This window comes from Pituophis catenifer, unplaced genomic scaffold (assembly GCF_029215685.1).
Source record: "Pituophis catenifer annectens isolate HBS135680 unplaced genomic scaffold, rPitCat1.0.hap2 SCAF_8, whole genome shotgun sequence".
Taxonomy (NCBI): Eukaryota; Metazoa; Chordata; class Lepidosauria; order Squamata; family Colubridae; genus Pituophis; species Pituophis catenifer.
In genome coordinates this window covers 45,183,701-45,205,460 of record NW_027256888.1, presented here as the reverse complement: position 1 = coordinate 45,205,460, position 21,760 = coordinate 45,183,701, and the positions used below count along the sequence as shown (strand labels likewise).

The 21,760-nt window shown below is 37.8% G+C and overlaps 2 protein-coding genes across 3 annotated transcripts; one reads left to right on the top strand and one right to left on the bottom strand.

The window, feature by feature from the left end:
• Positions 1-8,043: 8,043 nt before the first annotated feature.
• On the bottom strand, positions 8,044-14,118 carry BBS12 (Bardet-Biedl syndrome 12). 2 transcript variants are annotated; one of them, XM_070948738.1, is made up of 2 exons: positions 14,103-14,118; positions 8,044-10,583 (listed from the first exon to the last, which is right to left on the bottom strand). In XM_070948738.1, the coding sequence occupies exon 2, from the start codon at positions 10,568-10,570 to the stop codon at positions 8,408-8,410; it is 2,163 nt and encodes a 720-aa protein (XP_070804839.1). In that variant the 5' UTR covers positions 10,571-10,583; positions 14,103-14,118; the 3' UTR covers positions 8,044-8,407. The 2 variants fall into 2 exon arrangements, with proteins under 2 accessions (XP_070804839.1, XP_070804838.1); XM_070948737.1 differs by lacking the exon at positions 14,103-14,118 and adding an exon at positions 11,689-11,777.
• A 1,571-nt stretch (positions 14,119-15,689) lies between these two features.
• On the top strand, positions 15,690-20,695 carry LOC139320154 (uncharacterized). Its single transcript, XM_070948332.1, has 5 exons — positions 15,690-15,785; positions 17,028-17,186; positions 18,934-19,062; positions 19,153-19,290; positions 20,544-20,695. Exons 1-5 carry the CDS (start codon positions 15,783-15,785, stop codon positions 20,631-20,633), a joined length of 519 nt encoding a protein of 172 aa, XP_070804433.1. The 5' UTR covers positions 15,690-15,782; the 3' UTR covers positions 20,634-20,695.
• Positions 20,696-21,760: the final 1,065 nt, after the last annotated feature.

Below are 21,760 nucleotides of genomic sequence, written 5' to 3'. Positions count from 1 at the left end.
ATGCCTGCATGTGTGCCTATGGAAAAGAAACCCTGTACATTTGCCCAATTATCTTCTGGAACAACACTTAAAAACACACTGAGCAGAATACAAAATCCACAGGAATAAGCATTAAATATGAGTTGAGAACTCATATATACACAGTACTCTAGGATTTATAGAAGTTTTTTTTCCTAGGGTATGTTTGTAGAATTAGAATATTTCTAAATGGACATCAGATTTATCAATGTATGTATTTTGATTTTCAAACTTTGTAGTATCATCTTCCCCTAAAAGAATAAATGAATTAATATAATTATTTCATCGGGCAAGAAATATACCACATTTACTAATCACAGTACATTTTCATCAATGTAGTCCAAAGATTTTCCAATCTTGCTGTGCTGCACCTACATATTGACAGTTTGCACAGGTAAAATGAGAAGCAAAGCTTGAAGCAAGTTCTAGCACCACTCCAACTCATTCTATGCACAACTGATCAAATTTGATGCCTCCAGTGCCAGTCCACAGGTTTAAAACCCTGAATGATTGTATTAGAGTAAGGGAAAAGAATTAAAGATGATCACATATTTACAATGATTGTCAATGTCAATAATTTAAAGCTATCCTAAAATGTAAGTAAAGTACAGTAACAAACCATGGTGGTTTATTCAATAAATCAAGAAATTAGGACTCACAGCTAACTTATTTGAAGTCAGCTGGTGAACATAGTTCATTTCAGACATGTCCTAACCTAAAACAAAGAAACCTCACTATAGCATAATATGATATCTGGATTGGCAGAGCATGGGTTGTCAAAAATCAGTAAATCAAAGTCAGGAGATGTAAAATGGATATATACATCTTGGTGTCTCATACATGATTTTAAACCAGTTTCAGCTCATTGACCCCTTCATGAAGTTTCAGCTTCTTCATCACTCCCTGATTCTTTACTGTAGTTTATGAAAATAATTTAATAAACACTTATTTATTTATATCTCACTTTTATTATTTCTATAAATAAAAAAATTCCCTGCCAAAATTCATTCCTATTCTTGTTTGACATTGCTCCATATACAATATAGTATGCCTTCTCTCCAAAGACAGCTTTAAATTTATTAAAATATTGGCTAGCAATTAACTTTCATCCAACATTTTTAGAATATACCAGGCTATGCAAAATAAGGCATTTCTCATTAGAGTTTTGAAATCTTGGGGGAAAAAATAAGAGTTTGTTTGTTTGTTTGTTTGTTTGTTGTTTGTTTGTTTGTAAAAAGTAGTAAAAGATAGTAAAATGTTTCTCATAAATTGAAAAGGCTCAGAGAAAGGTGATCAATAAAATAATTGAGAAAAGGGTGATATAAAACTTTTGCCCACTTATAAATTTGATAGTAACATTTGTATCTTTTTATACGTTATTCATTTAACATTTTTATTTATTTTAATTTTGCCATGTGGCCTCTACTGCAAACTCTCAGCTTACCACAAAACGCAAGAGTATTAAATATAATTAAATATAAGTCTGCATAAAACCACAATAAAGCCGCAAAACTAAAACTACAATTTAAATAAAACCATATTAAAACCCTAGATTAACTGCAACAGCTAAACAGCAGTTACAGCAGCTATAATCATGTTTTAGTATCCAAAGGCTTCTGAAACTAAAACTTTGTTTTGTTTAGAAAGAAAACTCCAGAATAAATGTAAAATCCTTTTATGTAATAGACGGGAAAAGGAAACATTTAGTTTACAAAGAGTTAACCCTGACCCCAACACTTATAATACAAAAAGAACAAAACAAAAATAAGCATCAAATATTATTCAATATTTAATAAATATTGACATATTATATGTTAATGATTAAGATAAAAATATGTTTATGCAAAGTTACCTTATTTATACAGTCAAAACTGTATAAACAAGCATGGTATCATTCTGGATCAGTTTGGGGGGTTGATAGTGGGTGTCTAATTTTCTTCTGTCCTGCAGGGACTATTCATTCATTCATTGATGTTGATGGGGGGGGGGTTGTCCCTGTTTTGCAAGATGCCACATCTTAGGTACTTTTTCCGCTCTGTTTAACATCTATATAAAGCCATTGGGTGAGATTATCCAATGGTACAGGGTAAGATACCATTGCTGGAGAAGATTCTTGAGAGTCCCTTGGATTTCAAGGAGATCATATCAGTCAATCCTAAAGGAAATCAACCCTGACTTTCAATCTCAAATACTTTGACCACCTAATGAGAAGAGAGGTTGTCTCATTGGAAAAGACTCTGATGTTGGGAAAGATTAAAGGCAAAAGGAGAGGATGAGATGGTTAGATAGTGTCATTGATGTAATGGGAATGAGTTTGGGCAGACTCAGGAGGACAACGGAAGATGGGGCGGTTGCATGCTATGGTCATAAAAAGATGGACATGACTTATCAACTGAATCACATGAAGAAGATACCATTAGTATGCTGATGGTACCTAGCTTTATATCTCCACTCTAAACCAAATAAATGATGCCATGGAAGTCTTGTCTTGATGTCTGGAGGCTGTGGAAGGTTGTATGAGAAACACCTGACTTCAGTTCAATCTATGCAACACTGAGTATCTTTGGATGTGGGGGCCCACTGTTTCTGGGAACATTCCATCTTTTGTATTGGATGGGATTGCATTGGTTGCCCCTTTGCTTTCAGGTTCAATTCAAGGTGCTGGTGATTGCTAAAATTCTTCATGGCATGGGACCAGACTATTTGAGGGACTACCTCTCTCCAATCAAATCTACCCATCCCATCAGATCCAGCAGGAGATGCATGCTCTGGGTCCTGACAGCTAGGGAGTCTTGTCTGATGAGGTTCAGGAAGAGAACCTTTTGAACAATATCTCCCAAGACATCAGATTAGCCCCAACCCTGCTGGTTTTCTAAAAGGTCCAGAAAACATAGTTTTACCATCAGGCAAGGGACATAGGAATGTGATTTAGATGAGAAGTCTTAAGGTAACCCACAAGATAATCAACTTCTGCTACAAGATTCAGAAGCAAATATCTTGAAATAGTTAGCAATCACCTTCAAACATCAGAATCCCTGAAGCTGATTTGCATATCTAAAAAATATAATTTGATTGTAAATGCTGGCCTCAAATTTTTATATTATTTCCAAGAGCAGGAATTATGTTCCAGGTCATTTCTCCATTTAGTTGTGCATGACTAATTCCCAATTTTCACAAATTGCAATCCTTAATCCAAATTTTAGTAGGAGTATTTCTCCTTGTCTCCTGTTGGTTTCCTAGGGATTTCTGATTCATAGTTCAGCACCTTCTCTCTTCTCCAATTCCTGTCTTCTCACACCCAGGCAGGTCTTTGCACATTTCCCTGAAGATTTTCTTGGCTTTGAGTTGCATCCTCCTAAACTTTAATCCCAGAGATCCGTTTACCTCCTACCACATACAGTTCTTCCTGCTGACCTTTCTATTTCTCATGGAAAATAGCTCACCAAATTCATGCAGCTATTTCCAGTCTTCCCCTTAGTTAAATTTTTCAACAATCTCTGTACTCTCTTTCAGGCATTCTTTCATGGTCATCCTCCCAGGTAATCTGTTTACTTTCAGATCTCTAACTATTTCTCTCCTTTCCTTCAAGGCCAGAGCAGAGAACAACCTGCCTGGACAAGACCAGAAAAGTTTTTTCTGCTTCCCACATCCATATTCCTCCCCCAAGCTTTGGATTTGCAGCCCAAAAGTACTCTCCTGCCCTTCCACTTTATGTTGGGATATGTGTATCAACAATTTGCTTGAAAGAGGAGAAGAAAATATTGTGCCTTGGCTACGTGCAAGATCTGCGTCCTAAAACTAATCTCATGTGTAAAGACATCTAAAATGCAAATATTAATGCAAACAATAAAATCCCAGTAGAGAGTTAGGGTTACAGGGTATAGGTATAGAATTAAGATCATGCAAAGTGTTAATACCTTTTTATAATGACTTGGTAAGATCACACTTGGAATACTGCATCCAGTTTTGGTCGCCATAATAAAAAAAAGATTTGAGACTCTTGAAAGAGTGCAGAGAAGAGGAACAAAAACTGAAACATATGAAGAACAATTGCAGGAATTGAGTATGGCTAGTTTAATGAAAAGAAGGACTAGAGGTGACATGATAGCACTGTTCCAATATCTAAGGGGCTGCCACAAAGAAGAGGGGGTCAATCTATTTTCCAAAGCACCTGAATGCAGGACAAGAAACAACGGAAGGAAACCAATTAAAGAGAGAACCAACCTAGAACTAATTTCCTGACAATTAAAACAATTAATCAGTGGAATGATTTGCCTCCAGAAGTTGTGGGTGCTAAACGCTGGAGGTTGTTTAAGAAGAGATTGGGCAACCATTTGTCTGAAATAGTATAGGATTTCCTGCTTGATCAGGGGGTTGGACTAGAACACCTCCAAAATCCCTTCCAACTCTTATTCTGAGGCATGCTTGTTTTGGCTGAAGATTAATAAAGACTAGGAAATAAACCTATTTTATGTACGATGCTAATTAAAACAGATCTGAAAGTTCAAACAAAAAAGCATTTCATATATACTATAAAATTAATAAAAAGCTGTATTGAGATGCATATGACATATAGGGAATGGAAACAGGCAAAAAGGAAGCTGGAAAAATTATTTATGCATAGTGCAAAACCATATGATTTCTTTATTTTAGTTGTGGTTTTAATCCAGCTATTGTGGTTTGTGAAGATTTTTTATCTATTGCAATGCACGGACCCAGTAATTATGACTTTTTTCAAGAAACCACAATGATTCAAACAAAAAGTTAAAATGTATTGTATGGCACAATAGTCCAAATTTTTTAAATCATTTAATGTGGATAGGAAGAATTCAGAATGTGGCTAGAACTCAGAACGTGGTTTTCCTAAAGAAATTTAGAGTGAAAATAATTGTGCAGTTCTATTTTTGCGTAAAAGTAATTGATTGATTGATTTATACCCTCTCTTGGGTTTTGAACTTGCTTCCTGTTCCTGTGAAAGAAATGTATTCTGATTGGTTGTCAGCTCCCATGGGCCATGTAGGGTTAACTTTGTAGGTTGTCTTGAGTCTCAGGCTTGGTTGAATCTTGCTGGTGATGTAATGAAGGGGCTTTGGGAAATTCCAATTATGGCTGAGGGATAATCGTACCTTTGTTGGATCTTGAGTGAGGGTATTTGCTTATGAATAGACCTAGCCATCGCTATCTCTTAAATGCTGACATCTGTCTGTGGGCTATTGAGGAGGGTGGGAGCTATTAAGAGCGAGTCTGCTTCCTGCCTAAAAAAAACCATGTTTCTCCATTTCTCATCCAGGGAAATATAATATTCTGCCTTTTTAATATTTCCTAGAATATTTCATTCTTTTAGGAGAGGGGTGGGTCCTAACTTCCTACACTCCATAATATAAGTATCTTCTCACTACTGTAACTCTTCCAACTGAAAAATATCTTCTTCCGGGGCTCTTTGAAGCTGAGCACTTACCACCATATCAACAATCTTCCTAAAAAGGGAAGTGTAGGACATTGGACAAAAGTTGTTTAAGAAAGTTAGGTTCAAAAATGGCTTCTTGAAGTGAAATACTGCCTTCTTCAAAGCAGAGAACCATCCACTTCTGCAGAGGCATTAAACACCACTTGGATCCAATCTTATGCCATCTCTCAGGAGGCTTTGATAACCCAGGAGAAACATGGGTCCAAAACACAGGTGGCAGAGCTCACAGCTGCAAGGACCGGACCCCTTCCTCAGGACCAAGTGGCTGAAACATGAACTGAACATGCTTCAGTCACATTCATAAGACCTGCCCAGCTGGACTTCAAGATATTTTGAATGTGTGATTTTTATCTGACAGATGCCTCAGTAATATTCACAAGGATTTCCATGAACCCTTTTTACCAAAGAGGGACCTGGTTATCAGGAACAGGACTGCAGCTGGCTATGTTATAAATTGCCCGGAATGATTTACAGTATATGAGATGGGTGGGCTATACATTTATTAAATAAATAAGCAAATATATGTGGACACACTAAGAGTAGAGAAGTATTTTCTCTTCATCACTTTTATTATTGCAAGGTATGTCCTAATGAAGGTTGTCAGCTATGTTCAGTTGGATGCCCTCTTTCTCCAGTAGTGCACTAGGAATCTCGTGCTATTTCATCTCTGAGAGTTCTTCCATAAAAGACTGGACATTGCAGGATTCACAAACTGAAAGTGTCTGCACAGATATGACTCAATATAAGATCCAAGTTGCATGCTAATTTCAAGCTATGTAACAGAGCTTCAGGAATAATCCCAACTTCCTTCTGAAAACTCACTGGGTCCACATCAAGCACTGGGGCAAGCTAATAGAATAGCCCTTCTTCCCTGATGATGTGTAAATATAGCTTTTATTTGATTCTCTAACTGACCTTTCTCATACTGTATGAACACAGACTACCTGAATACAGTTCTTTGTGCAACAAAATCATGTTGCTTTTAATTAAAATGTTTAAGGTTAATTGTATTTAAGGTTGTAGTAAATATCAGTGTAGATTGCCATCTGCTGGCTAAAAAGAACAGTCAATTCTTTTTACACTGGAGTATGCAGTGTTGATCAGTAGATAAATAGTGGTTTTTCTTCCCCTGAAGGCCTCTGATGATCTTCTTTTGAAGGCCTCTGTTAAGAGATTTAGAGAAGATATGGGAAAAAGAAGGTTTCACAAGGAAGAAAGGAAAGTTTCAACGGAGGGTCTGAATGTGTTGCTCTAAAAATCTTACATAGATCATTAGGATTATTATCAATAACAGTCAAAACATCTGGATAATTCTCTAATGGTCTAATGTAGGGGTCCTCAAACTTTTTAAACAGGGGGCCAATTCATGATTCCTCAGACTGTTCGGGGGCCAGACCAGCTGGGTAGGTGTGGCTAGGTGGTCATGTGACCAGGTGGACGTGGCCAATTTAGCAGTCCAAACAATACACCCAATTAAACTTTGTTATGCTCCTGAGGGTGGAAAGCAGGATAGTGAAGGGATGTGGCTGCCTTGGGGTGTGTATGAGGGACTTCTGTGTGTGTGTGTGTGTCTCCCTCTCTCTCTCCCTCTCTCTGGAGGCAGGGGAGGCAAAACACAGGCCCGTTTTTGGCCTCCAGAGGCCTCCGCGCATCCTGTTTTTGGCCTCCCTGGCTTCTAGTACCTCTCTGCCACCCAAAAACGGGCCCATTTTTGGCCTCCACACATCCTGTTTTTGGCCTCCCCCGGCCTCCTGAAGGCGGGTGGGGGCCAGTGGATAGGCGGGGTGATGTGGGCAGGGCAGCCTCGTGGTCCTGCGTGGGCCAAATTAATGGCTTCAGAGGGCCATATCGGCCCCCAGCCATAGTATGAGGGCCCCTGGTCTAATGCATCCCACTGAAATTAATAGGGCCATTATCACATTAGAATTTGTAGTGTTTTAATATATTATCTAGGTATTCAAGAAACTTTAAAATATATTTTACAACTCTTACAATAATCCCATCACAATAGTCTATATATATTGCTGGACTTTAGGATTGAAGGAGAGTACATTTTATCTAAAGACAATTCATTAAAACAATGCAGATTTGAACCAGGGGCTTCTTGATCTATACAAACCAGTCTCTTACTAGATTTTTTTTAAAGAATCTCATGCTATCTGATCAGCCATGGGCAGCAGAGTCTAAATCCACAAAAGAAAGAAAAATGTACATAAAATCCAGAGGGGAAATGGGGGAGAATAGCTCAGGTTGTGTAAGTCTGCCTCATTATACTGCAGGTTTCTCTAAGACTTGAAATTGGGTCTGTACAAGAGATTATGTATACATATAGATTTTATTTTAAGAACAGCAATACTCTTAATTATTTTAAGTCAAAGCAGAACAGAAAAATAAAGTATAGTTTCTGATATTTAAAATATTATTTTCCAGAGCTAATTTATTGCTTACACATACACATAACAACCATTTTTAAAAACTTGTTTTACACTGTAAACGTAAATGCTCAATAAGCATTTGTTTAAAAAAAAGTAATGAACATGTTGATACAAACATTGCCTTTAAAAGTACCTTTTCTATACTATTGAGCTCTTTAATATTTCTATTTGATGAAAGACAAATTTTTCACAGAATTAATGGGGTTTAAGTCCCACTTAGAAGAGGGGATGCAGCTGCAATTAAATTTTCACCAGATTACATCATTGCCAATTAAGGAAACCAGAGTTATAATTTATATTGAAATAATGGAAATGAGTCTTTCAGGGACTGAACTCATTCCCTGAGGGTGAACTTTGTTTTATGAAACAAAGGCTCCATAATTCTGGAGTGTGTTTTCAGAGACATTTTTTGCTTCTGACTTTGCCCACAAATACTATTAATAGCTAATTAATACTGTTAATTATCTGTTAACAGCAACACAGAATCCTATAAAAATAGGAAGTCACATGAGTCTTGTGATTTCAACAATTCATCCTTCTTTGGGCCTGCAATAATTTCAGCATCCGTCTGAAGGACCAAGAGCACCAATTCTAGAGCTCTGCGCCAAGCTTCTATCTTAGCAGTAATATTGTCACACACTTTCAAAGCCTTTCCACCTATATCAGAATGTCCAATGCTTACTCCTATCTTTCCCTTACTATATTCCTCCAGGATGTAGGCTGATGGTGAACCATGCAGAGCTGCTCTTCTGAGATGCTGCTGTATGACAGTGTGGGTTTCAAACTCTGATGCACAGTTTGCAGCATTACCCATGACAGCAAACAAGTACTGGCGCCAACCACTTGCCAAAACACTAAGCACCAAAGATTTATATTGTTCTGAGGATTTTGCAAACCAGGAAGAGGCAAAATTAAATTGGCCTGTAGAGTTTGGGGTTGCTTCTTCTAGTTTTTCAAGAAAACTGAGGCATAGGAGCTCAACTGCACCACCTCCTGGAAAAACTGCCTGATCAAGAAGTGCATGATGCAGACGGTACACGCAGGTCCAAAACTGATCTTCCATAGCTTGCATCTTTGACATAAAAGGGCAACAGAGCACAACTGTTACCAATCGAAGTCCTTCTGCTGTTAAAGCAAGTGGGATTTGGCCACTGACCTCCACCAAATTTAATTCCAGAGTTCCATAGAGATTCACGCAAATGCCTTTGACAATACAATCCTCATTCACTTGATTGATATAAGTCACTATCTCAGCTCTCATAATATTACTAAAAGCTCTCAACACATTATGGTCCACATGATTAATTATCACTATTTTATGTAGGAGACATTTTTCTTCTAGAATTTCACATGTGTCACCTTGTACCAAAATTAAATTAATATTAGACTGAATCAGAATGTCCATTATAGAATCAACCCATAAGCTTGGGCTTTCCTTTGAATGAGACACATTTTCTGAAAACATGCTCATATTCTCTAATCTATTAAACCCTAAATGGTGATAAGTTTCAGTTAGGTCACCATCTATAAGAATAACACGAATAGGCATATCCTGAAATTGCTTCACAGCAGCAGCTTTTGCTGGACATACAAGCGTGATATAGCCAGGGTGAACACACGAATGACTTTCAGATATTCCTGATAAACAGCATGTCACAATTTCTGAAATATCAAATTGGAACGGACAGGTATCAGTTTTTTGATTGGCACCTGGAAGCTGGCATCTGAGAATGTCCTGTATCATTTTCGTGGCAGATTCATTTCCATGGCTAAGAGATAATGCTAGTTGTCCCAAATAACTGTCAAAAGGTTTTGGACATTCATCCAGATGTATTGTTTGTTGTGGTGATTGACATTTATTTACATTGCTAAAGTATCGACTGTGGGTTAATTTTGATCTTCTGTTGTAAGTCAAGGCATCAACATGACAATTATGCAAATCAGAGTTTTTCTGAATCATTGTCTTGCAAACACTGAAAACAAAATTGCTGTTCATTGACTCAGATAGTAAACATTTCATACTGTTGGTGAGGGGTATGACTGGATTGATATCATTTGTTTGCTGGATCATATGATCTTCTGATTTTTCTTCTGATAGTTCATTTTTAAGTAGATTTAAAATACTAGTCCCAGACTTACTAACTGTTTTTTTAATGTCTGTAAACTGTTTTCCAGAGAAGCTAGAGTTACTATTGATAAGGCTCATGCCTTCACATTCTACAGGAATATCCTTTAGCTTTTGCTGTATGTTGTGTAGTGATAACGTAATACACTGCACTTGTTCAATGCAAGAATCCAGGCTTTCAGACATTATAGCTACTATGAGTGAGAGTGGAACATCATGTTGAAGGCACTCAAGTACAGCATTGCTCCATGCACCAACAAGAAAGAGCAAAGTGTTCATCCCTGTTTTAAAATCTTTGTTCTGTGCTTGGATGGCTTCATTAAGAAGCTGCCCCACAGCACTACTTAAATCCATGTTCTCAAGAAGTCTCAGTGGAGAGCAAATTAACATACCACCAGGAATACTTTCATCAACTATAAATTTGGACAATTTCATGGGTCCTAAAAGTGTCCGTCCAGTGGAAGCCAAAGCTGAAAGATGTTGCAGACCAATATGTCTCTTTGTGTTCACGTTTCTGAAAGCCATGTTCCCAGGACAGCTGCAAATGAAACACATATTTATTGCTTGTGCCTTATTTGTTTTGGCTTTTATGTTACCCTTTGGACACTACTGACATTCTCTCTGAGATAGAGCTGCACCCAGTTCAGACAGAAATTAAATTCTATTTCCAGAATACTGTCATTTTTTAAAAAAACTATATGTGCATAGTGTTACAATTAATTCAAGCAAATAAAAAAAAAACTGCTGTGATTTCTAGATTTGCTCTGACTAGGCATACAGGCAGATTCTCTTTGTACTAAAATCAAAGTTTACTCTGGAATCTGAAGTCTCTTTTTCTCCCATTCTTCTGACAGATGAACAGAGTAAGTTTATAAAGCTTCCAAAAATTAGAATTATGCCATGGTCATATCTATTGCATCTGCTAATAAATGCTTTGGACGTATCTTTAAACTAATCAACTTCTTTATTATCTTAAAAAGTTCTTAGATGTATGCATAAATACAGAAGGAAGAAAAGAAAAATATATAGTACAAAACTGGTTATTTCTTCTAGCAATTTTTTCTTGGCAACTTTCTTTGCTCATAATCTAGATTTGCTGGGCTACTTATATCAGTCTTGTCTCTAAACAACTTTTTAAAACAGAAACATCAAAGCAATTGTTTATGGAACCAACTGTTGTCTTAATAAAAATAATGAAATTGCATTGCTCTTTTTAGAACCAACAAAACTTCTCAAGGAATATACAAGAAACAATATTTAGGCTGTGTTCCCACAACACACTATAATCAACTAGTTTGTGGCTCAGTGTGTTGGACAAATCCATTGTAGTAACTGTATGATTCGAAGTGTTGGGTAAATAATTTCATTGTCAGTGAACAGGAATAAAATTTTATGCATTATAGCATACTAGAAGATAAACTTTATATTGGAGAGAGCTGAATAACTGGAATATAATAATTCACATAATAAAGCTGTACAAGAGTATAGTCAGCTGTTGCAAAGGTGCAGAAGTGCCTAGATTGGAAGGGTTTATGTCAATGTTGCACAACTGTAAAACCTTCCCATCACCACTTGGGCTCATCCACATCATCTGAATTTCTACCCCTCCTCTTCAATCCTTTAGAAAACAATGTAAACATTACCTAATTATCTTCAGTGCAGCAGGCCATAAATGAAAAAAACATCCTGAGATGAGCTGTGCTTACTCTCCTTTCTCCCACCTGACCAAGAGAAAATCATCCTCCGTTGTCACTATCTCCTACCTGCCAATAGTCCTGCAAGAAAAAAGGCTCATCTCCACTTCATGCAAAAGAAAACAAATTGATAACACACCTCAGTCTTGTTTTGTACATGTATTTTATTTGTATTTCATATCTTATGCTGGCAGAATAAACTTTGATGGTCATTATAGGAGGAGTTCCAAAAGTTAGGATTGATTGTAAAGTATGTAAAGGACCACACTGAAATATTTCAGAGACTTTGGCTGTCATTCCTCAGTTGCATTTCAAATTTGAATTCTGATGATAATATATCAGCATATTGGTAATTTTGTAACAAGTGCTTTTCCCAACAAATCAGATGGGACCATGGCTGCATACTGCTATGCTGACTTCTTCAGGGAAGTTCTAAATAAGGAAGAGACCAGATGCTATACTTTCTGGAACACTGTATCAATAATGTTAAAATGTGTGGATTTCAATTCCCAGAATTCCCTAGCCAGGCAAGACTTCCTACCAAGGGAAATGATATCACTAAGGTCCACAGAACCCAATTATTCACAGGAAACTAGCTATGCTGTGATTACAAATATAATAAAGCAGAGTCACTAACAAACTCAGCACTCCGAAATGGGCAACATGATATCAAACAGGTCTAAAGTAGGCCCTGAAGTGTGCAGAGCTCTGGTATAAAAGTCCTCAGGGAGGTCAGCAGGGTACTATTTTCACTTGCTAAAATTCTTTCTGCTGACACAATAAGAAATATTTCAGGATTCATCTGGGGGGAAAAAATTGCTTCAGAACCTTGGATTAGGCTTTTGCTTATTTGACCAGTGGATGAGAAAATGGCATTTGTTTCACTGGTCGAATGATCCACTGGTATGAAAAGGCAAACTTTATATATATTCTGCCCAACTCCTTTTCTATATATATAGAAAATAGCCCCAGCAGTGGAAGGACTTTTTCCCCCACCAAGGTGAAACCGACTATAGTTTTACCTGGTTCCTCTTTAACACAAATTGTGCCTGTCCCACCCCTCCTCAAAAGGAAAGTCCTTCACAGAAAGAAAAGGAAAGCGAGCTTGTTTCCCCCTGGGCAGGCAAAGGGCTTCAGAAGCAGGGAAATCTACCACTTCTTTTAAGACCTTGTCAGCAGCTATTCAGACAGAACAGCTGGTCATCACCATAGCCCAGGAAGGGGAAGGAAGAGGCCGAAATCTGGAAAAGGATTTCTTCAGTTGGTTTCCCTTCCTGCCCAAGGGACAAGTAGCTGCTGGTTGCCACCTGGAAGAGCTCTTCACCCTCTTGCTCACCCAGATGAGACTAGTAGAAGTGGACCGAAGGCAGCATGAAGAGCCGCAACACTCTTGTTAGCTGCTTAATACTATCCCGTCCACCACCACCACCCGATACAGACACACACACACACAACCTTCCCCCTGCCAACCCAAGAGCTCAGTAAGACCCTCGGGTTGGTTGCCCGTTTCTCTGTGCGGCAAGCGAGAAACCCCCGAACAGCAGTTATTCCGCCCCGTCTGCTCTGCCTTGCCCAACCATCTTCCTCTGGGCGACAAGGGAAGGATTTGGATCAGGGGTGAAATCGAGCAGGTTCTGACAGGTTCTGGAGAACCGGTAGTGGAAATTTCGAGTAGTTTGGAGAACCGGCAAATATCACCTCTGGCTGGCCCGAGTGGGGTGGGAATGGAGATTTTGCGATATCCTTCCCCCAGGAATGGGGAGGGAATGGCGATTTTGCAATATCCTTCCCCTGCCACACCCACCAAGCCACATCACACCAAAGCCACACCCACAGAACAGGTAGTAAAAAAATTTGGATTTCACCACTGATTTGGACCGCATCCAGACCCGCTCCCAATCCTTGTATTTTGTCTTTCCAGATTCAGGGTAATATAAGGGGGAAAATAGAGGAGGCTCTTTTTCTTATTCCCAACCCAGTCCTCTGGGGCACGGGTCTCCAACCTTGGCAACTTTAAACCTGGCGCACTTCAACTCCCAGAATTCCTCAATCAGCTTTGCTGGCTGGGGAATTCTGGGAGTTGAAGTCCGCCAGGCTTAAAGTTGCCAAGGTTGGAGAGCCCTGCTCTGGGGAAGCAGAGAAGCGGTCGAGGCAGATGCCTTTCGTGTCACCAGAAACGCGAGTGTCAATCAGCAACATCTGCCGCTCCTCGGATTCCGCCCTACATGACACCGCCTCCCCCCCCCCCGCATCCTTCGCCCAGTAAAGTCGGGGATGAGTTGGGCAGAATTGGGATGGAGGCTTTCCAAAGGAGCGCGCCAAATATCTCCCGCGAACTGAATCGGCTTTAACAAAGCAATTACCTGCTCAGCTTTAGCTCCCTTGTGAAAGTTAGAATCCGCGGTTTGAACGAGAGAAACTACTAATCTTTCTCCCGTAAGGGGCCTAGCCTTGCATCTCTTTGCAAAGGAGGTTACATTCCGAGCAATCGCTGCTGCCCCGGACGGAAATGTCTTCTGCTGAGCATGCTCAGTAGCATCTGAAGCTTTTTGCCCGTAGTCTGCCCTTACTTCAGCGAAAAGAAAGCGAGCGAAATATAAAGTCTGTTGAGACCACGGGAAGCTTTTCCAACTGGATGATAAGTATTAATATAATTCGACTGGAGCTTAAGTTGCAAAGAACTAAATAAAAGCAGGGAGTGGATTTTGAGTAAGGATCCTAATGACTGTATTAGGTTGCACTGCTCTTTCCTATTGTTTTGAAAATTACTTTTGAAGTCTACAATATTTCTTAAATGCATTCTGCTCACGAGCTCAAAAAAAGGTGTAATGTTTTTGTTACATTTTAAATGTTAGTTTTAATATTTTGTGTACTTTTAATATTTGCTTCAAAAAAAGCATTGATATATTCAGGTCAGTTATTAAAGCTCATTGAAAATCGTAAATTATGTGAACTATCAACAACCGACAGGAAGTTCACGAATCGCTTTTATCCTGTGATCCTCTTAAAGATATACTTTTGCTTCCTTTGTCTGTTATTTCATCTAGGAACTCATTCATGTCGATCATTATTTGCTAACTCTTTGCTTTCCGTTCAGATATTTGCTTGAGTTTTTTTATTATTTCCGATAGTCCTTCAGCTTAATACGATCCTTATAGAAAAGTATAAAAAATTTAAAAAAAAATAAACAAGAGGCTTTACAACTGTAAGCAATGATTCCGAAGGATTTTATGAAAGGCTTGAGCCAAAACACTTTTGGAAATAAGTCGCAATAAATAAATAGGAAATAAATCGCAATAGTTTCCAATGCTATCGTTCTGATCCTGTTGAGACCTTGATACATTTATCTTCACTGCTTGCTTCTGTGACAAGTAAATGGCTAGACACCAAGAAACTTGAGGGTGTTCCTACTGGACCAGTAACAGTAACAGAGTTGAAAGGGATCTTCGAGGTCATCTAGTCCAACCCGCTGCTCACCCAGGAGACCTATACTATGCATTCGAACCGCCGACCTTTCTGATCGACAAGCTCAGTTTCTTAGCCACTGAGCCACCTAGCCAAACCATTGTGGCTACCTTGCTGTTTCGTTAATGAAAGTGGTCAAAAGCCAAAAGTCGTGAAGTGGTCAAAAGCCAACGCCTTATTCTGGGTCACCCTACCGCAATAATCTCAGCACAGATTGAACCCACCCTGCCATCACTCGGTTTATTGCAAAATAACTTGTCAACCAGCAGCTGCCCAGGGAAACCAACGCTCAAGTTCTTCGCGTCCTCGGGAACGGGTCTGGTTACTAGGACGCCGGCGCCTCGTTTATTGTTGTATCCAGCGGAAACTGCAACGAGAGCTCTAAATGGCGTCACAAAGCCCGGCCGTCACTCGCGTTTCTGGATTGGCCTTGGTGTAACGAAGAGAGGAGAGTTTTCGCGGGAATCTTTTCTGTCATTGGACAATCCGGGCACGTTAGAGGCGGAACGTAATCGGTTTTTGCAGGTGGTTTGGTTTGTGTGGTTTCTTGAACAAGTGAGCCCAACTTCTGTAAGATAATGGTGAGTGTTTCTTTCCCAGGTTTTGGTAAAGGAAATAAATATCTGATCATCTTTTTGTAGCCGTTCTCACGCATTTCCCTCTCTGGATCTAGTTAACTGAATTAAGTTACAGCGTCATTAAATCTCTTAAGGATCACGGTTGCAACGTGCAATCGTCCTGAACCGGTGGCTTTCGGATTACTTTTCGCGCCAAATCCAGCCTGATTGGCTGTAGTAAAATCTATGCCCTATTTTACTAGCGGATATTTTTAGAACCCGAGCAAAGTAAAAACGGATCAGATTAAAAAAAAAAACAAGTGTTGTATTTCAATCTTCTGGAGTTCTGCTGGGAGGGAGAAAAAAGTTTTCTTATTTATTCCTGGATGAGTGTGCAGAAAACTGGTGCCTTTTTTGGCCAATGAATATACCCGAGTCCTAAGTACCGTGTAGAAAGTTAGCCCAACAACCGTAAATCAAGAAATGCTTCACGAGGAATCATGAGGCGATTTAAATAATATTTAATGTAGTAATACAGCGGGTTTTGTTTCCTCTTTGCAGTGTTAATACTTGTAGTAAAAAGGCACTGCATGCATGTAAGCAGCCATAACTTGCTGACTAAACTCCAGCGGACTGAAAATCATAGTTTATAAAAGAGCCGTATTTCCACAACACACTCAAAAGTAAACATGGCTTAGTGCCATGTATGACTCCAGCTTCCCAGTCTTACTAAAAATTGCGAGTTTTTAAAGTTTATTTCCATCCTTCAAGTATTTCTGGTTGTTCCCCTTGAGAGAGCATCCAAATTAACCCTCTGTGTAGACAGATAAAGTACATGTAATTGAAATATGGTTTTACGGAGGAAAATTTTATGTTTTCTACCAACTAATATTTTTGATATCTGCTTATATCTAAGTGCAGTACAAATGAAAATATAAGTACCACATATAGTGAACATATACACTTGACCAACATGTACCAATAAAGGAGAATATTTATAGCTCAGGGTTGAAATGAGGGGTCCTTGGTACTCTATGAGCTTGATTGTTTTCTTTCATTACCCAAACTAGGTAATATCATCAGTGCTGGTAAGGAGAGGGGTTTGGTGTCAGCTTATATTCTAGTGGCTTGCCATGTTAGTGTTGGGGAAGGTGGTCTTAGAGGTTCTTTGGTTGGGCTGTTTACTGTTGGCTTGTTTGGCAATGTGGAAAATAAGTTTAATGAAATAAACATTTCAAATACTATTTTAACTTGTGTTTATTGAAGGCATCTGGATTCAAAAAACCAGGTTTGAGTGGCCCCCATCGTCGGAGAAGTGGTGGGTTAAAACATGAGCTTTCTGAAGATCAGAAGCAGGAGATCAGAGAAGCTTTTGATTTGTTTGATACTGAGGGGTGCGGTAGCATTGATGTCAAAGAACTGAAGGTATATATTAATTTTCCTTGTATTCTTTAATAATTTGGTTTTATTTGGATTTTTTTATGCTGCAATATAGTCTTACAACCCTATGATATTACCCAAAGTGGTCTATTAAAGGCTACCTCAGGACTACCTTGCAAAATCCAACTTTGCCAGATCTGCTCGTCATGCCCATGGAAGCCCAATTTACAGGTTGCCTTATTTAACTTTGCTGTTTCATTGCTTAAATAAATTTTGTGTTAATTGTAATAAGAAAATAGTGCAAAATATAGGTACCGTAGTACAGTACTTCAGTAAAAAACTAATGATACCAAACCCCAAATGGTCAGATAATTTCACACAGTGGTTTCATGTAGATGTTGAAAAGGAGGAGATAGAGGAAGCCTGCAACATGTCACAGAGGAGTCCAGGGGACAATCTCCCAACCAACTAGCACCAACTGGAACAGGCCTTGGAAAAAAGGAAGAGAATTGCCATAAAATGGTGCCCTCAATCCCCAACCCAAAGAGTCAGCTCAGAAGGATACTGTGGTCAGTAGTATTGAAAGCTTCTAGATCAGGATGGATGCACTATCCGCCAAAAGTTATCAGCAAAGGCTGTCTCAGTACTAAATCCCATCCTGAAATGTAACTGAAATGGGTCTAGATAATGTGTTTCTTCCAGGGTTTTAATCAGTTGCAAACTAACAATCTTCCCAAAAAGGGAAGGATGAAGATTGGTCAGTAGTTGTCAAAAACAGTTGGGTCCGAAGATGGCCTCTTGTGGAGGGAGCATACCATACATTTGTGCTTTATGGATCAACTCTTGTTTCTGATTTGAAACTTGAGTTCTACCAGGTACAAATACATTCAGGAGTAATATGTATTGTTGTTTCAGAGATTAACAGTTTTTAACCTTAATCTGGTTGTGCATGTTGGAACATAGATCTCTTTATAAAACAGCAAATGGCAAGCATGTGCTTAGAAAAAAACATCTGCTATAGATGAGAAAATAGAAGTCCCTCCTGGGACAAGGCTCCAAACCATTACTTTCATTAGCAGACATCTTTAACCTATTGTTTTATGAACAGAAACACATACTTGTTGATAACGTTTAGCACAGGATGTTTTTCCAGCCTTTATGCAGCTATCTTATTGGAGAGAAAGGCAAAGGGAGACAGCAGTCTCAAGGAAACAACAGCAAATTGTAAATTAGAGTTAGATAATAAAAATATATGGAAATGAAATTTCATGGAAATTATTAAACCAACAGGATATGAAATGTAAGAACAATAGGACAATTTCCATGGATTAAACAGAAAACAAGCTAATTGCAGATCCCTATTAACCCCTACAGTGAGACTGGAGGAGTAAAAGCAGTAAAAGATCTAAGACTTAATTATTTATGACTGTATATTCCTTTAATGGGATGTACTTTGTAAAAACTGTATAAAAGAAATAGATGACATGCTTGAGTTGGAATCTACATTAAGATGTTTAGAGTAGCATAGAGTAAGCAAAATAGGCAACAAATAAAGTTAACAAATAAATAAATGAATACATTATTCTGTACGAAATAAAGCTTTGCAGAGATCTCTATGTCTGGTGGAACTCAGTTTGGTGGAGCACACCACATTAAGAACCTATAGCATACCTGGGACAACTATGGGACTAACATTTCTTTAATCAGGAGCAACTCTTTTAGGCAGAAAAGTTTGTAGGTAATTTTCAAGTATGTATTCGACATGTACAAGTTATTAGCTTTTATATTGCAGGTTGCAATGCGTGCTCTTGGTTTTGAGCCAAAGAAAGAAGAAATTAAAAAGATGATAGCAGACACTGGGAAAGATGGAAGCAGCACCATAAACTTTGAAGACTTTTTAGCAATGATGACCACAAAAATGGTAACATGATTTTACTGTCATTATAGAGAGATGTAGGATGCTTGGGGGTGTTTTTGTTTTATTTTACTATTTTACCTTTGTTTTTGTAAGAATGAAAAAGATTCTAAAGAAGAAATTCTGAAAGCTTTCCGACTTTTTGATGATGATGGTACAGGCAAGATTTCCTTTAAAAACCTAAAGCGGGTTTCCAAGGAACTTGGAGAAAATTTAACAGATGAAGAACTGCAGGTAACTGTTCAGTTTTGCATAGCATATTGGACTCTTATATCATGTCACCTAAGAGTTGTAATTCCTGCTCTTTATTGGTTTCTAATAAAAGTTTATCTTCTCTTCAGGCTTTGATTCATTTTTACTGATTGGTCTTTCTGGTGTTGTTTTCCTGTGTGGTTAAACTATTGAGTCTGTTTTATTTACTTTTTCAGTACACTTCACTTTAAGGTCTGATTTAGCTGCTAATATACAATTCGTGATATTTTTTACAGAAATTTTATTATTTTTAATGCTTCAGTTTACAAAGTGGAAGACAATTCAATACATGATCAGAATTTAAAAAGTGAATAAAAGCAAAACAAAGAGATAAAATAATTAAAAGGATCTAAATCAGTTTTATATTTATTTATTAAACTTATATGCCATTTATCTTACTATCAAGCAACTCTGGGTAGGTTATAATGCCATAAATACCAGAATAAAACACTTAAAAGGATTAAAAACATTAAAACATTGGGCATTAAATTAAAATATTGAATTTAATAATAAAAGTGGATAAAGAACTCATGCATAGATGGGGTAGAGGTGGAATCTTCTTGATATCTTTTTGATACACTGTTTCTAACCCACATTTTGTTGGTTCTGGGTCTGAAATTAAGTAGGGGCACCTCATTAAAGAGCTGATAAAATTATTTTAATAGGTTTTTAATATTTTAAGAATTACAGAAGCTTATAACCTGCTTAAATGTAGTTAAACTTTTCCAGTTTATCAGAGTTTATAGAATAATAAAGAGCCTTATACAAAATGAGCATGTTCAGTGTGCATTTAGTGGTGATACACTGTTACAGAATATACAATCCATCTGGACCGTTTTGTTTCTTTTCCCCTGCCTGGTATTCAACATTACAAGGTCATTGTATATATTCTGTGAAAAATAGCCTGTATTTGTCCCCTCTCCTTTTTTCCTGAACCATATGAGTATTTCTACAGACCAGGATATTTTTTTCAAGCCTAATCTCTCTATCACTGGTAGAAGGGTGATGCCATTTTTATATGTTTAAGAGATACGATTACTTATAAATTTGTTCTTACATATAACTTTACACACAACTATAACTTCTTACACTATATATAACTCCTATAATATTTGAAGTTTAAACATTATAAAAGTTATAAGTTAACACTGAGGATGTATTCCATGAAAGTGGTGTCAGATGCTTCTCGAACAGTGCTTAATCTTCAGTGTTCCTCTCCTCTCCTTGCTTCCCAGGAAATGATAGATGAAGCTGATCGTGATGGAGATGGAGAAATAAATGAGGAAGAATTCTTGAGAATCATGAAGAAGACCAATCTATATTAATGGTTCTTTACCTTTAAAAATGATTTGAAAATTATAAATATGTTTACTGTTTTATAATGTACCAAAAAGGTATCTGATTGGAATGGATTTTTAAAATCAGAAACTTATTGTTTATATCATTGTGATGAAGTTATGATTCATACATGCTAGAAAGCTTGTTGCACCTAAGAAAACAGGGTTATTTTCTGAATTTAAGGGAGATGATAATAAAACTATTTTTTAGAATAAAGTTATACGTTAATATGCATGCATTGCATCATATTTGGCACATACAGTTAAATACAAATTTGCTTTACCTGGCCACAAAAGGTTTAAATAATGACTAAGCTATAGGTAGTCCTCGATTTACATCATTTCATTTAGTAACCAAAGTTACAATGGCACTGAAAAAAGTGACTTGTGACCATTTTTCACACTTACAATCTTTGTAGCAGCCCTATGATCATGTGATCAAAATTAAGATTCTTGGCAACTAGTTCATACTTATGATGGTTGCAGTGTCCCAGGGTCATGTGATCACCCTTTGTGATCTTTTGATCAGCAAAATCAATGGGGAAGCCAGATTTCACTTAACCACAGCACTAATTTATCAACTGCAGTAATTCACTTAACAATTGTGGCAAAAATATTGTAAAATGGGGTAAAACTCACTTAACAAATGTCTCATGTAAAAACAGATTTTTTAAGCTTAATTGTCATAAATCGAGGACTACCTGTAGTAGTTTTTTTGCTCTATTGCTATAAGCATCAAAGTCAGAAGTCTAATTTTATGAAAAAGAATAGCAAGGGAAAATTAAGAAACATTAGGTGAATAGGACATCTGTGTGAGTGTCTAGGTGTCTGGGTCTGTCTTTGTCTGAGTTTGAACCCCCTTTAAGTCAGTGTTGACTCCTGGTGACTGCTTGAACAAGTCCCTGCAGTTTTGTTTTGTTTTTAATTTGATTTATATGCTGCCCTTCTCCGGAGACTCAGGGCAGCTTACAATGCGTTAAGCAATAGCCTTCATAGTTTTGTATATTTATACAAAGTCAGCTTATTGCCCCCACAAACTGGGTCCTTATTTAACCTACCTTAGAAATGATGGAAGGTTGAGTCATCCTTGAGCCTGGTGAGATTCGAACTTACAG

Bases quoted from the DNA above. Each gene is read 5' to 3' on its own strand.
- LOC139320154 (XM_070948332.1), top strand. The intron at 17,187-18,933 runs GTATATATTAAT...TTTATATTGCAG, and splicing joins TTGATGTCAAAGAACTGAAG to GTTGCAATGCGTGCTCTTGG. The intron at 19,063-19,152 runs GTAACATGATTT...TGTTTTTGTAAG, and splicing joins CAATGATGACCACAAAAATG to AATGAAAAAGATTCTAAAGA.
- BBS12 (XM_070948738.1), bottom strand. From the start codon at position 10,570: ATGGCTTTCAGAAACGTGAACACAAAGAGACATATTGGTCTGCAACAT.